General features: G+C 40.7%; 1 protein-coding gene across 1 annotated transcript; it reads left to right on the top strand.

Moving 5' to 3' along the window:
- The first annotated feature begins 265 nt into the window (after positions 1-265).
- Positions 266-9,841, top strand: psmg1 (proteasome (prosome, macropain) assembly chaperone 1). Its single transcript, XM_012823594.3, has 7 exons — positions 266-529; positions 3,576-3,664; positions 3,783-3,940; positions 4,894-4,956; positions 8,685-8,883; positions 9,377-9,504; positions 9,674-9,841. The coding sequence occupies exons 1-7, from the start codon at positions 408-410 to the stop codon at positions 9,746-9,748; spliced, it is 834 nt and encodes a 277-aa protein (XP_012679048.2). The 5' UTR covers positions 266-407; the 3' UTR covers positions 9,749-9,841.
- Positions 9,842-16,154: the final 6,313 nt, after the last annotated feature.

The following is a 16,154-nucleotide window of genomic DNA, read 5'->3' as shown; positions in this document are numbered from 1 at the left end:
CTATTTTTTTTTAGCCATTCCATGACTTGATGACGGTCAACACACTTTTCCTTTATTTTATTTGTGTGTTCTCTTATCCTTCCCATGTTAAAGAATGAATAAGGGAATGTGGCCTCTGTCTCACCTCATATTTATACCCCAGTGAAACAGAAAGTCATAGATTACTACTTGAAAGTTCCTAAACACTCTTATCAACTTCACTGGCCGAGATTTTTATACTCCAGTACAGTAGGTGGTAGTGTTCACCTCAGCTATTAGTTTGCAACCTACTATCAATCCACCGAACAAGCTGTACTTTCTGAATAATCATGCTAAGATGTTTCTGGATTTCTGATACCTGAGGAGTAGGAAGTTTCAACACAACTACACGACAGTTTTTTCCTAGGTTAGACTTTGTGTTTCCAAGAATGGCAACATTTTTCGGTGAGGTCTTGTCAGTATACTCGCGGGCAGTAGAGGAGGAAGACCGGGAGGATGAAGATGAAAACGAAGAAGATGTTGAAATCCGACGAGAATTAGAGGAGAAGAGGTAACGTTAGCTATAGCTTATCATACAAAGAGGGAATGTGTGAAGCATGTCTCAAAAGAGCGAACGGTTTAGCTGTGTTTGAATAGTGGGTATGATTATGAAGGATGTGTCAAACTAGCCAACTTGTTCCATTACCGTGAGACCACAGGAAAAAACGTTAGCCATGCGTCCGCGGATCACGCAATAGAAAGTAAACCTGTACAAATGAGGTCGAGGAAGTGGGTTACGTTGTATTGGTGCTAATTTCATTTGCCTCAACGATTTTTATGATGCAAATGTTACTGATGAAACTGGTTTGGCTGCAGCTTGCCTAGAACAATTAATGAATGGTAACGGTAAAAAGACGAATTCTTGTAGATATGTGGACTTCTGTCCAAAGGATACGGTGGCCCTGAGAACTAAACGCACTGCATCTTAAGAAAACACATGCAAAATAAGAAAACACCATCAATTTGACAACACATGCGCAGCATTTGGAAAATGCGCTACACATCACAGTAGAGAAACAACAACGAAAGTTGCCTTAAAAACGCAAAAAAGCCCTACAGTGCTGTGAATTTTTTGTAAAAATATTTGTCCCCTTCGCAAGTTCTTCTATTTTTGCTCTTTTTCACATTTAAATGTTTCAGATCATCCAACTAATTTTAATATAAGACAAAGACAACGTGAGTTTTCAAAACCTATCACCCATGTGAAAAAGTAATTGCTCCCCTAAACCTAGTAACTGGGTGTGCCACCCTTGGCAGCAACAACTGCAATCAAACATACAGTATATGATAACTGGCAATTGGTGTTTTACATCGCTGTGGAGGCATTTGGGCTCACTCTTCTTTGCAGAATTGTTTTAATTTAGCCACATTGGAGGGTTTTCGAGCATGAACGTCCTTTTAAGGTAATGCCACAACATCTCACTCAGATTTAAGTCAGGACTAAGTCAGGACTAGGCCACTCCAAAAACCTATTTTTTGTTTCTTTTGAGCCATTCAGGGGTGAACTTGCTTGTGTGCTTTGGATCATTGTCCTGCTGCATAACCCAACTGCACTTGAGCTTTAGGTCTCAAACTGATGGCCAGACATTCTCCTTAAGGATTTTCTGGTAGAGAGCAGAATTCATGGTTCCATCAATCATGGCAAGTCGCCCAGGTCGTGAAGCAGCAAAGCAGGCCCAGACCATCACACTACCACCACCGTGTTTGTCTGTTGGTATGGTATGCCTTGTTAGCTTTAGGCCAGATGTAATGGGACATGTCTTCCAAAAGGTTTCGACTCATCCGTCCACAGAGTCTTATCCCAAAAGTCTTGTTTTTTGGCAAATGTGAGGCGAGCCTTTGTGTTGTTTTTGGTCAGCAGTGGTTTTCGCCTTGCAACTCTCCCATGGATGGAATTTCTGCCCAGTCTCTTTCTTACTGTGGAAGCGTGAACACTGACCTTAACTGATGCAAGTGAGGCCTGCGGGTCTGTAGATGTTAGTCTGGACTCTTTTGGCTCTGACCTCCTGGATGAGTCGTCCATGCGCTCTTGGAGGAAGTTTGGTTGGCTGGCCACTCCTGGGAAGGTTCACTAACTGTTCCAAGTTTTCTCCATTGGTAGAGAATGGCTCTCAACGTGGTTTCGTTGGAGTCCCAGAGCCTTAGAAATTCAGACTGATTTTCCAGACTGACGGATGTCAATGACTTTGTTTCTCATCTGTTCTTGAATTTCTCTAGATCGTTGTACATCATGTACTGCTTTTTGAGACCTTTTAGCCTACTTCACCTTACCAGACAGGTTGTATTTAAGTGACGCTTAGATTCAACAGGGCTGGCAGGAATCATGCCTGGGTGTGTCTAGTGAAATTGAACCAAATTATCAATTACATTTGGTTAACTGGTTGATCTAGTAACCTAAGGGGGCAATTACTTTTTCACATAGGGCCAGGTAGGGTTAGATAGCTTATTTTCCATTTCAAATTACATTTTGTGTTTACTCAGGTTATCTTTGTGTAATATTAAAATGAGTTTGATGATCTGAAGCCTTTAAGTGTGACACATGTGCAAAAATAGAAGAAATGGGGAAGGGGGCCAATCCTTTTTCACAGCACTGTAAATCAAGCTAGTATTTTGGTCTTTCCGTTCTGGGCAACTGAAGAAACATGGCAGATGATGAGCATGCCAGCATACATGTGGTAAATGTAGATGATGCATACAAACATAAGATGCTATATACTACATGATACATAAAGAAAGGAAAACAGCATTCAAGTATTGTTGACCAGCAATTATTTACATTCTAGGTGAATAGGCTAGCACAGAGTATGTAGATGTGGAATTATTTACATTCCAGGTGAATAGGCGAGCACAGAGTATGCAGATGTAGAATTATTTACATTCTAGGTGAATAGGCTAGCACAGAGTATGCAGATGTAGAATTATTTACATTCTAGGTGAATAGGCTAGCACAGAGTATGCAGATGTAGAATTATTTACATTCTAGGTGAATAGGCTAGCACAGAGTATGCAGATGTAGAATTTAGATGCCCTTATGATTGCCCCCATTGCCATGGTGAAAGCCAACAGTGAACTGGTGCATCCAGCCATGATGCCAGTCTCCAAATGCTGCCAGGATGTGGTATAGTTACTTGTTAAAGCACAACTGAATATCCTCAAAATACCCTTGGGCTAACACTGAAATCTTCTCCGGGATCCGCCTTCGTTTTCTCGCTGCTTGAATTTGAGGCCAAATCATGCTACTAATGTTACAAACATCCAGAAAATTCTGCTCTCTGCACAGAAATATCTATAGAACTATTTCCCCTTCGAATAGAAGACCAACCTCCTTGCTACCACACTAAAGGAGCTCTTACCCTTCCACACTGGCCTAACGTCACAGCGTTCCATCAGAGCCAAGACTGTGCTCAAACACTACATTTACTGCTTGCTTGCTTGCTTTGTGGATACTTCCTCTGGTCTTCTTCACTATAGCGATATTATTGCAGTGCATCACGTTGTTGGTGAAGTTGTATTAGTGTTTCTTAAGTGTTCTCTTATGGCTGCCTTTTGTCTTGCAGGACCGTCCATCTGAAATGGTGCCCTGAGGTCTCCCAAGAGAAACTCCTCTGCTCTCATCTCATCATAGCTGCGGGCACCAACGCTGCTGGTCAGTGTCATCAAAATGGTTTTGACAGTAAAAAGCCTAATATGTGCTCAGGATAATTCAGTAGTCTGTGACTACATCAGCCCTTTGACAATCCTGTGTCAATCCCGTCTGTCCTCAGGCTTTGTGTCAACATTTATTTTAAACCCAGCAAGATGGCACCCGGTGGGCTGGATGGCGCTCTGGAATGAGAGAAACAAGGGCTCAGGTGTCCTGAACAGTCCTCCTGCTCCAGGAGAGCCAGGCTGCGTCATCTACCAGCAGAAGGAAGGAGGCGCTGTGAGTATCCTCCTGTGCTCCCAGCTTTGTGTTGTTATTTCTATTCACATACTGTAGTCTAACGGCAGTGGTACAGGAGGTAAAGAAGTCGTTTAGTAATCAGAAGTTCGTTTCCCTGTCGAAGTGTCCTTGAGCAAGGCACTGAACCCCTAATTGCTCCTGATGTGCAGTGTGCCATCAGTGTAAATGTAAAATGTGTATACATTGTAAGTCGCACATATGTAAGTCGCTTTGGATAAAAGCGTCTGCTAAATGACTAAATGAAAATGGTTATTAGACTAAGGCAGAAGAAGAAATGCCATTTAGCATACTGATCACTGCAGCTCTTGTTTGTTCCCAGAATAAATCCCAGTAAAAGAAGCTATGTTCTATATAACATTTCAATCGAATGAATGTTGAAAACCCTAGTTACTTGTTACAATGAAGCTGATTGAGAGAATGCCAAGAGTGTGCAAAGCTGTCATCAAAGCAAAAGGTGGCTACTTTGAAGACTCTAAAATATAAAACATATTCTGGTTAGTTTAACACTTTTTTAGTTTACTACGTCTGTGTTCTTTCATAATGTTGATGTCTATAAATCTACAACGTTTTAGAATAATAAAGAAAAACCATTGAATGAGAAGGCGTGTTCAAACCTTTGACTGGTACTGTATACATAGGCACATATTGGGGCGACAGTGGTACGGGGGTAGAGAAGTCGTTTAGTAATCAGAAGGTTGCTAGTTCGATTCCCTGTCGAAGCGTCCTTGAGCAAGACACTGAACCCCTAATTGCTCCTGATGTGCAGTGTGCCATCAGTGTAAATGTAAAATGTGTATACATTGTAAGTCGCACATATGTAAGTCGCTTTGGATAAAAGCCTCTGCTAAATGACTAAATGAAAATGTAAACATAGGCATATATTGGCATTTGACTTTTGTGTATTATTTCAAAGTATTCTCAATGTTTTGCAGGTACTCATTTGTCAGTGCACATGCTATGTTGCAGAAGATCAGCTGTTTCAATGGACTGAAAAGGTAAAAGGTCTGAATGTATCTTTCTGTGATGAAAGAAGCCCATCCAGCACAGTGTTTCCCTGAGGAGTGTTCCAGCACAGTGTTTCAGCACAGTGTTTCAGCACAGTGTTTCCCTGAGGAGTGTTTCAGCACAGTGTTTCAGCACAGTGTTTCCCTGAGGAGTGTTTCAGCACAGTGTTTCAGCACAGTGTTTCAGCACAGTGTTTCCCTTAGGAGTGTTTCAGCACAGTGTTTCCCTGAGGAGTGTTTCAGCACAGTGTTTCAGCACAGTGTGTTTCCCTTAGGAGTGTTTCCCTCAGGAGTGTTTCAGCACAGTGTTTCCCTTAGGAGTGTTTCAGCACAGTGTTTCCCTGAGGAGTGTTTCAGCACAGTGTTTCCCTGAGGAGTGTTTCAGCACGGTGTTTCCCTGAGGAGTGTTTCAGCACAGTGTTTCCCTTAGGAGTGTTTCAGCACAGTGTTTCCCTGAGGAGTGTTTCCCTCAGGAGTGTTTCAGCACAGTGTTTCCCTTAGGAGTGTTTCAGCACAGTGTTTCCCTGAGGAGTGTTTCAGCACAGTGTTTCCCTGAGGAGTGTTTCAGCACGGTGTTTCAGCACAGTGTGTTTCCTTTAGGAGTGTTTCAGCACGGTGTTTCCCTGAGGAGTGTTTCAGCACAGTGTTTCCCTGAGGAGTGTTTCAGCACAGTGTTTCCCTTAGGAGTGTTTCAGCACAGTGTTTCCCTGAGGAGTGTTTCAGCACGGTGTTTCAGCACAGTGTTTCAGCACAGGTGCTGTTGTGCATGTGGCCATGACCTTATGATGTCACCATTTTTCTCAGTAAATATATTTCCAAAGGTGCTATTGACATTACATTTTCACCAGATGTTGGTAAAAAACCCAGGTCATCCATACATACAAAGAAACCAAAACAAATAAGTTCAGAAATTAAGTTATGTGAAATGACACAGGGAAAAAGTATTGAACACGCTTACTGATATTTATTGAATAATTTGTACAAAAAGCCTTTGTTGGTAATCACGACACGTCGTATGCATTGCTCAGGTGTGATTTTGGCCCATTCTTCCACACAAACAGTCTTCAAATCTTAAAGGTTCCGTGGGCCTCTTCTATGAACTCTGTTCAGTTCTTTCTATAGATTTTTAATTGGATTCAAGTCAGGTGATTGGCTGGGCCATTCTAGCAGCTTTATTTTCTTTCTCTGAAACCAATTGAGAGTGTCCTTGGCTGTTCGTTGTCTTGCTGAAATGTCCACCCTCGTTTCATCTTCATCATCCTGGTAGATGGCAGCAGATTTTTATCAAGGATGTCTCAGTACATTTCTCCATTCAGCCTTCCTTCAATTATGTGAAGTTTGCCATTACCTTATGCTGAAATGCAGCCCAACACCATGATGTTCCCATCTCCAAACTTCACTGTTGGGGTGATGTGCAGTGCCATTTGTCCTCCAAACATGGTGTGCATTATGGCATCCAAAGAGTTCAATTTTGCTCTCATCTGACCAGACTATATTCTCCCAGTATTTCACAGGCCAAATGTTGTGCTGCTAAAACTTTAAACAAGCTTCAACATGCTTTTTCTTCAGCAATGGAGTCTTATGTGGTGAACGTGCATACAGGCCATGGCGGTTGGGTGCATTACTTATTGTTTTCTTTGAAACAACTGTACCTGCAAATCCCAGGTCTATCTGAAGCTCTCCACAAGTGGTCCTTGGTTCTTGGACAACTCTTCTGATAATTCTTTTCACTCCCCTGTCTGGTCGAGGCCAGTTTATGGTGAAATTATGTTCTTTCCACTTCCGGATTATGGCCCCAACAGTGCTCACTGGAACATCCAGAAGCTTAGAAATGTGTCTGTAACCAATGCCATCAGTATGTTTTGCAACAATAAGGTTGCAAAGGTCTTGAGAGAGATCTTTGCTTTTACCCATCATGAGATGTTTCTTGTGGGACACCTTGGTAAATGAGACACCTTTTTATAAGCCATCAGTTGGGATATTAAATTGCACTGACATGGGGCCGGATTGCTTTCTAATTACTGATAGATTTCAGCTGTTGTCTTGGCTTTCCATGCCTTTTTGCACCTCCCTTTCTTTATGTGTTCAATACTTTTTCCCTGTGTTATTTCACATTAATACACATAACTTAATTTCTGAATTTATTTGTTTTGGTTTCTTTGTATGTATGGATTACTAGGGTTGTTACCAAAATGTCATGTCAATAGCAACTTTGTAAATGTATTTACTGAGAAAAATGGTGACGTGTTCAATACTTATTTTACCCTCTGTATATAATAATCTAATAAGTAAATGTTATTCCTTAATTCGAATTATTCCTTAGAGCTTGTAGAGCAATTTATATTTGTATTTATTATTAGTTTTTTTGAAACGTCATTAGCAGTCTCTATAGCAAAGTTTTGAGTCCCAATATGCACGAAGGGAAAACAACCTGACCATAGTCTTTCGTGGTTTTAGACAACTGTTCAAAGTTCTGGTTATATAATATGGTGAAATGAAAATGCACAGGTCATTCAGACAGATTTGCTTAGTGTAACATTTTTGAAAACCTTCAAACCTTCAAAGAACTCTTGCTGAGCAGCCGTCACCAAGACCTAAAAGCCTTTCTGAACAGGATAGCTATGTTTCACATCTTTTGTGTAGGCCTCTTCTGGATCCGTTATCTATAGATCAGCAGATAAAAATAAATAAATAAATAAAATATCTTCTATTTAAGAGCACCAAATGGTGTGAAACTAATGAAGCCATTTGCCTTTACTATGCTAAAACGTGTACTTACCAAGCATGTTCTCAGAGTTAGATCTGCACCACAACCTCTCAACCTCTGGGGGGCACTCTTTCTGTGCATGGAAATGTCATGTGTCAGAAAAAAAGCAAACAAAGTATTCCACAACATATGGAAGTAGCCCTGAACTGTTTTCTGTTATTGTAAACAGGTCTATAGAGAATGCAATAATAGGTAATTTAAAGTAGTATATTTACTTTCCTTATTTCTTTTTTAACCTTTTTAAAAGTAAACTAAGTCAAAGTGTGCTGCATCTCATCTCCATAATATGCTCCTCTGATTCTGAACATTTGGTCCCATTTGGACCTGTTCAGTGCAGATTGACACGAGACATTTGGACCTGTTCAGTGCAGATTGACACGAGACATTTGGACCGGTTCAGTGCAGATTGACACGAGACATTTGGACCTGTTCAGTGCAGATTGACACGAGACATTTGGACCGGTTCAGTGCAGATTGACACGAGACATTTGGACCTGTTCAGTGCAGATTGACACGAGACATTTGGACCGGTTCAGTGCAGATTGACACGAGACATTTGGACCGGTTCAGTGCAGATTGACACGTAAGACATTTGGACCGGTTCAGTGCAGATTGACACGAGACATTTGGACCTGTTCAGTGCAGATTGACACGAGACACATTTGGACCTGTTCAGTGCTGATTGACATGTAAGACATTTGGACCTGTTCAGTGCAGATTGACACGAGACATTTGGACCGGTTCAGTGCAGATTGACACGAGACACATTTGGACCTGTTCAGTGCTGATTGACATGTAAGACATTTGGACCTGTTCAGTGCAGATTGACACGAGACATTTGGACCGGTTCAGTGCAGATTGACATGTAACACATTTGGACCGGTTCAGTGCAGATTGACGCGTAAGACATTGACACGCATACATATGCCTAACTGTGGATTATTTCTCCTAGTTGTTTGCAGGCCTTCAGAAGAGAGGCCTCACTGTTACGGTGTTGTCAGATGCACCCATTGCGGAGTACAAAACAGCGGACTACCTCCATGGGAGGGACATCCCATTCCTCTGTGCTCTGAAGACCAGTGCCTATAAAGAAGTGGTGAACAGTCCCTTTCTGGACCAACCCAATATTGTCACTGGACTACCTGCAGCAGGTAAGTGCCCAAAGGCCCGTGAATAAGACTGCATTCTATTACTATATACTGTTACAGGTGGACAATACACCAATTGGATCATGGCAAGTGCTTCAATAGAGAATGTATTTATTTACATACAATGGCATGCAATTACAATTTAAAGAAATCAGAGAATGTGATGACAGAACTGGTTTGATCAACCCTATTCAAGCCTGGTCATTGGTTTAGTGTTTTCTGTACATTACTAAACAGCTGGTTGCCATGGTTGCAGTATCATACCACCATATTTGATATGTACAACAGTTACACATTAGTTTAAAATATATTGCAATATTCTGACTGATGGAGATAATTTCCAAACACTGTTAATGACTTAAGAATATAATAATCAAGTGCCTTGTATTATTAATGACCTTATATGAATCATGTACTTATGTAAGCAGGAACATGGCTTTTCTGTGTTTCTGCGTGTGTGTCTGACACTATTTGTCTTCTATTTGCTTGTGTTCAGTGCTGTGCCATTGTGAAGTCCATGGGATCCCAGCTGTACTGTACCAGAACTACAGTGATGTGATCAGCGCAGACTCCGTCACAATGGAAGCCTACAAACCTGCCCTTACTTCGACCAAGAGTGTGAAGGTAAACCCAGTGGTCTCCTTCGGTGTAGTGTTAAGAATCAAAATGGTAACAATATGGTACCTTGACTTTTTATTGTCATGAACTTTATTTTTTAATTTGTAATTAACATGTGTCAATAGCACACATTTGCTAATGTTGAATTTCTTTGTTCTTTCGTATCTTTGTTTAGTTGGAGCCTCCAAGCACAGCCATCCTTCAGAAGTTTACAAGGGGCTTCGATGTCCACGATAACCTGTATACATGAACCAACCACTTTTGGGGACGGGACTGTATGCCTCTTGCAGAGCTTCACTATATTTTGATATTTTGTAAATGCTAATAAAACAGTAATATTCAACTTGTGAGATCAATCTTGTTTATTTCAAGTTACAAACTATCTTGTTTATGACGAGTTATTATTGTTTTAATTTATTTTATTTAGTCTTTCAGTTGGGTTTGTGATGTACAGTTTTACGAGCGCATAAAGTGACAGAAGACAGAAGTCGAGATCCAACTAAGCAATCTTCCGATCTTTCTCTACCACCTGAAATCACGATTACCACAGCACTCAAACAGGACTATAACCATAACACTTTTTTGTGTTAAGTTACCGTTTTAAAACTTCCATCTATAATACAAATCTTTTCACGTCAGATTTGCTCATATAGGCTATTGTTGACACTTTTAAAAAACGGGTTTGAACTATGTTCTGATGCAAATGACAGTGATAGATTAAAGTGTGGCTTGTTAATGTCATCCATTTCCTAACCAGCTTCTTAACGACATCGATTTAGTTTATGTTGTTGCTGTTCTGAAGTGACACAGCGGGGCTAATACGGGTTCAGGCTGAGGTTGCGGGGCATGGGGCATAGGACTCGGGGCGTCCACGTGGGGCAATGACATCATCGGGTTAGAAAGTGTGCGGATCGGGCGTCCACACCGTTACGGATCGCTGGCGGGTTCGAATCTACCCACTCTGGAGACCGGATTCAAAAGGTTACGGATTCAGTGACCCAATCCGCCGGGTTCGTGTGGACGAGAGACCGATTTTTTTTTTTCCGGATTCAGGCAATCCAGGTTCCGTGTGGACGGGCCTTAAAACAAGGCCATGTAGCTGCATAGTAGCGCACCTGTTCTGAAAGCCCTCACAATAGCATTGGCAATCCTTTAGTGTCCATCTTCAACATAATTGCACAAGCATTGAAATGTCTTGCGCCACGTAGTTTGTAGTGTCTTGCTGTAATGGAGCTACCGTTAGCTACCAGTTTTGAAAAACGTACATGTACTCTACATTTGTTAATAAATTGCCTTGTTTTTATAAAAAAGAATTATTGTAGATAAGCTTTTCTTGAAGTAAGAAATGCTTGCAAAGCAGATAAAATTGTTTTTTCAATGGATTGCTTTCATGTGCAGTGTTACAAAAAGATAGCTGACAGATGCGTATATAGAAAGCTATCTCGTTGAGAAAAACTTTGAGAAACATCATTCAGTTGTCAATTGGCCAACTTGTGACAAAAGTTGACAGATCGGAAATGTTTCCACCAAAGATGCCACCATTCATTTGTATTTACATTTGAAATATTATGGAATGAATACACTTTACATATAAAAAAAAAGCCCATTTCACACTGAAGTGTATACATTAAACACTTAAAAAAGGGTTTTTGCATAAAGCATGTCCATTCTTTCACTCCGAATCAGATTTGCGAATTTACCACACCCTTCAACCCACATTGAGTCCTCTCACAGGGTCTCTTTATGCCCCTACAACCCTAACCCCTGGAACCTCTCACAGGGTCTCCCTACACCCCTATACCCCTAACCCCTGGAACCTCTCACAGGGTCTCCCTACACCCCTATACCCCTAACCCCTGGAACCTCTCACAGGGTCTCCCTACGCCCCTACAACCCTAACCCCTGGAACCTCTGCTCCACCAATCTCCTAGCAAGATGCGGCTGAAAGCAAGTCTGCCAATTGAATGTTTTGGATCCACAGGAGTCACAGATGTTGCTAATCGTGAGTATGCCAAAACTCCCCTATGTTTAAAGCACTAAAATACCATAGTCACTGAGTGGTCTGACTAACATAGCTGCAGTTACATCATGCAGTTACATCATGCAGTTACCATGCTATTGCTATATAGTGTGACACAACCTAGCATAGTTGCCAAACCAATCACAGTGACACCAAGGCCATATTACATTTAGTATACAGGTTTTTCTGAAATAATTTTCTTTTGAATGATTTGTAACTGCAGTCAGGATGTACAGAAGAGCTAGACATGGATTCTTTAAAAGTCATTGCTTACTTCACTTGAAAATTCAGTAAACAGCCAAGAAGCACATTTTAAGCTATCTACCTTAATCAGAATTGTTTTTATTGCCAAGTAAGTTTACGCCTACCAGGAATTTGCTTTGGCATATTGGTGCAGACAATAAACATAAAACATAATAAGTACTACAGAACATAAGAAAAACAATATATAAAAAATATGTACAGAATATGAAATGGAGGAGCTGTGCAGTGTATGCAGGGATGTGCAAAACAAGAGTGCAGTGTGCAAGATAATGTAATAGACCAAGAATAATGTGTGTTAACAAAACACATGAGTCAGATCTTGAGACTTGAAGCGTGGGGGCGGGATACGAGTCCGTGTCGGTGGGGGGGGGGGGGGGGGGGGGGTGCAGGCCGGGAAGAAGATGGTCTTGTGGCGTGAGGTTTTGGTCCTGATGGCAACAACCCAAGTAATCCATACATACAAAGAAACCAAAACAAATAAGTTCAGAAATTAAGTTATGTGTAACAATGTGAAATAACACAGGGAAAAAGTATTTAACACATGAAGAGAGGGAGGTGCAAAAAGGCATGGAAAGCCAAGACAACAGCTGAAATCTATCAGTAATTAGAAAGCAATCCGGCCCCATGTCAGTGCAATTTAATATCCCAACTGATGGCCTATAAAAAGGTGTCTCATTACCAAGGTGTCCCACAAGAAACATCTCATGATGGGTAAAAGCAAAGAGCTCTCTCAAGACCTTTGCAACCTTATTGTTGCAAAATATACTGATGGCATTGGTTACAGACACATTTCTAAACTTCTGAAGGTTCCAGTGAGAACTGTTGGGGCCATAATCCGGAAGTGGAAAGAACATCATTTCACCATAAACTGGCCACGACCAGGTGCTCCTCGCAACATTTCTGACAGAGGACTGAAAAACAAAGAGTTGTCCAAGAGCCAAGGACCACTTGTGGAGAGCTTCAGATAGACCTGGAATTTGCAGGTACATTTGTTTCAAAGAAAACAATAAGTAATGCACTCAACCGCCATGGCCTGTATGCACGTTCACCACATAAGACTCCATTGCTGAAGAAAAAGCATGTTGAAGCTCGTTTTAAAGTTTGCAGCACAACATTTTGACAAGCCTGTGAAATACTGGGAGAATATAGTCTGGTCAGATGAGAGCAAAATTGATCTCTTTGGATGCCATAAAGCACACCATGTTTGTGTGGAAGAATAGGCCTAAATCACACCTGAGCAATGCATACGACTAGTTTCTACATACAGGAGGCGTCTTGATTACCAACAAAGGCTTTTGTACAAAGTATTAAATAAATATCAGTAAGCGTGTTCAATACTTTTTCCCTGTGTCATTTCACATTATTACACATAACTTAATTTCTGAACTTATTTGTTTTGGTTTCTTTTTTATGTATGGATTACCTGGGCTGTTACCAACATCTGTTGAAAAAATTCATGTCAATAGCACCTTTGGAAATATATTTACTGAGAAAAATGGGGACGTGTTCAATACTTCTTTTACTCGCTGTAAGCCCCTCCAAGTCCTTGATTATAGCCTAACAACACAATTTTAATCAAATCTTTTCACAGCACATATTTCCAAAAAGATTCTGGCTTATCTTGATCTTGTTTTGCATAGGCCTACTTCCAACACTGAGGCCCTGATTGAAGAAAGGAATTAAAATGTGCATTTATGCACTATTAGGACGAAGGTGTGTCACCTAACTCAGACTGGTATTGTGAAATAACTGAGTATTTAGTGTTGGGTTGGCAGCAGCCAAGGCCAGTCGAAGCCAACACAACAGAAATAAGTGTGTCATGTGTCCAAGCTGAATGCTAAGATATCAGTAGCAGAACACCTGTACATATACTACATATTCTATGACTTCCTAGGAGTTTGACACATCTTGACCGAAACCTTATCCATTTCTTCTGTCTCCTCACCAGCCCCTTGGCTTTGGGGAAAGTGAATCATGTTTTGTTATGTTCTTTCCTCAATTCACTTTTTGTTTGAGTTGTGCCTCAATCGTTAGATGGTTTGGATAAAAGCGTATGGCTAAATGTCCAATGTAAGTGTACTAGTGGTGCATTAGAGTAGAAGGGGAAATGGAACCACTATACAGCTGTTACGGTTGGGCCACACCTGTCCTGTTCCTGCTTTGCTAAAACGTTTTTTTTTTTTACAAGGTGACGTTAGCTTTATTAACATTATACTGTAGGTGTCAAAAGTTCACTCCCTAAAATGTGTGTACTCAGGTGATCCGTTTACTCCTCTTCAGTTGAGGGAAATCCCCTGGTGTGGCACAGTTCCAAAGGAAGCGCACACCCAAACACACTGTTTCCTGTAACTGGTGAATACAGCGCACACCCAAACACACTGTTTCCTGTAACTGGTGATTACTCAGAGGCTATATGGCCAAGAGCATCGCTTTACTGTTTAAAAGAATCTTATCTTTAGATAGTATATTTTTTTCCACAACAGATTACCAATGCTAAAGCCTACACTGCAGTGAATCAGCTAGCAGGGGTATCTGATCAAGTCACTCTTAAGGGTTCAGTTTCGTATTATGTCTGGCTCGTTATCTTTAACTATGGGTGTGTGCTGTAACCTTGATTCATTTAATTTCAAGTCAAATATTTACCCAAGCCACCCTACGTCAGACACCTCTGCACCACAAGTGTCGATCTCTATATAATACACACACAAGTGTCGATCTCTATATAATACACACAAGTGTCGATCTCTATATAATACACACAAGTGTCGATCTCTATACAATACACACAAGTGTCGATCTCTATACAATACACACAAGTGTCGATCTCTATATAATACACACACAAGTGTTGATCTCTACATAAGACTTGATTGATGGTCCACATATTCTCCTGGTATGTCTTAATGACTCATGAGTGACCGTTTTTCATGTCGCAATGTACAGAATGTCCTCTTCACTATGTAATTCTTCCTGAATTTCAACATCTCAGTACCTCAGAGTTGTTGACATAAGGGAAGTGTCCTATTGTACCCCGCGGTATAAGAGCCAGTGGAGCACACTCTGTACTGTGTATGCAAGATGCTGAATGGGTTCTTTTGTATATATTGAGTGAAGCAATACAGGAAGTCAGGCCCATTTCCACTTCTGCACAGCGATTTAGGGCTTTTTGGTGTCATTCATTAATGAATTTACTTCAAGTACATTTTGAATTCAGGTAGAGAATGTGACTTAGAGTAAATCCTACAGGGGTGGAACAGTTAGGTAAGGCTCTGAGTTGGTTGTATGCCTGTATTCCTTTTTCTTTTTTTGTGAGCTTGGTCTGACATCTGTAGATATCCTGAACTGAATTTGCATGTTGCACACTGGAGAAAGGCATAAGGGTAACTCAGAGTGTTTGAAAAGACAGCATGCGTAAGGTGGGGCTCTAACCTCTGACGACAGTGCAATAAAAGCATGTTGTAGTGATCCTCTTAAGCATTTTAATGAACCCAGGGGCCGGTTGCCATAGAAGCCAGACGTCATAGCCAAGGCAATTGAATTTTATGACATTAAAACACACTGACTGCTCAGAGGGTTGAGCCAGTAAGCCAATATTGTTATTATTTCTCCTGCCTCCTTTCCTTATGGTCAAATTCCCTTCAAATGTGTGTGTGTGTGAGCCCCGAGACCCTCTATGCACACCCATACAGTCCTCTCCTCACTCTATTCCATGTTACATCTGAAGATAATGTAGAGGCTCAGAGCTGAGAAAAGTCCACTCTCGAAAATCTTCGTCACAATGCATTCATTTAACACCTAATAAGGTATTTGCAATCTCATCATTGTATTCATTGGTATTGCAATTCAGTGTATTTAAAGAAAAAAAAGATACTTTCATATATTATGCTTGTCACTGTTCAAACGTCATGATTGTCACTGTTATATGACTGACCGGGAAATCCTGTTCTTAATGTGTGAGTATTGACCTTAATATCCCGAGTTTATGGTTCATCCTATTATGCTAGTGGAATTTCCCCAGATGCACGTAACAATATGCATGACCATTCCTGTGAATGACTCAGACCTCTGACAGTGCCCTCCACAATTATTGGCACCCTTAGTGAATATGAGCAAAACAGGCTATGAAAGAATATGTCTTTGCTGTTTATCCTCTTGGTCTTTCACTTAAAATATTCACAAAAATCTTAACTTTTCATTGAAGTAAAATTATTGAAAGAAAAAAAAACTGTTGACATTAAATAAATATTTTTCTCCAAAACATGTGTGCCACAATTATTGGCACCCCTAGAAAATCTTCTAATTAAAATCTAACTGAAATATATTTCCAATCATGTTTTACATTTTTAAGTTTACCTGTTTGATTAGAAACTCT

This window comes from Clupea harengus, chromosome 8 (genome assembly GCF_900700415.2).
Source record: "Clupea harengus chromosome 8, Ch_v2.0.2, whole genome shotgun sequence".
In the NCBI taxonomy this organism is placed as follows: Eukaryota; Metazoa; Chordata; class Actinopteri; order Clupeiformes; family Clupeidae; genus Clupea; species Clupea harengus.
The sequence above is the reverse complement of the archived record's forward strand: the minus strand, read 5'-3'. Positions and strand labels throughout refer to the sequence as shown.

Bases quoted from the DNA above. Each gene is read 5' to 3' on its own strand.
- psmg1 (XM_012823594.3), top strand. From the start codon at position 408: ATGGCAACATTTTTCGGTGAGGTCTTGTCAGTATACTCGCGGGCAGTA. The intron at 530-3,575 runs GTAACGTTAGCT...TTTGTCTTGCAG, and splicing joins CGAGAATTAGAGGAGAAGAG to GACCGTCCATCTGAAATGGT. The intron at 4,957-8,684 runs GTAAAAGGTCTG...TATTTCTCCTAG, and splicing joins TGTTTCAATGGACTGAAAAG to TTGTTTGCAGGCCTTCAGAA.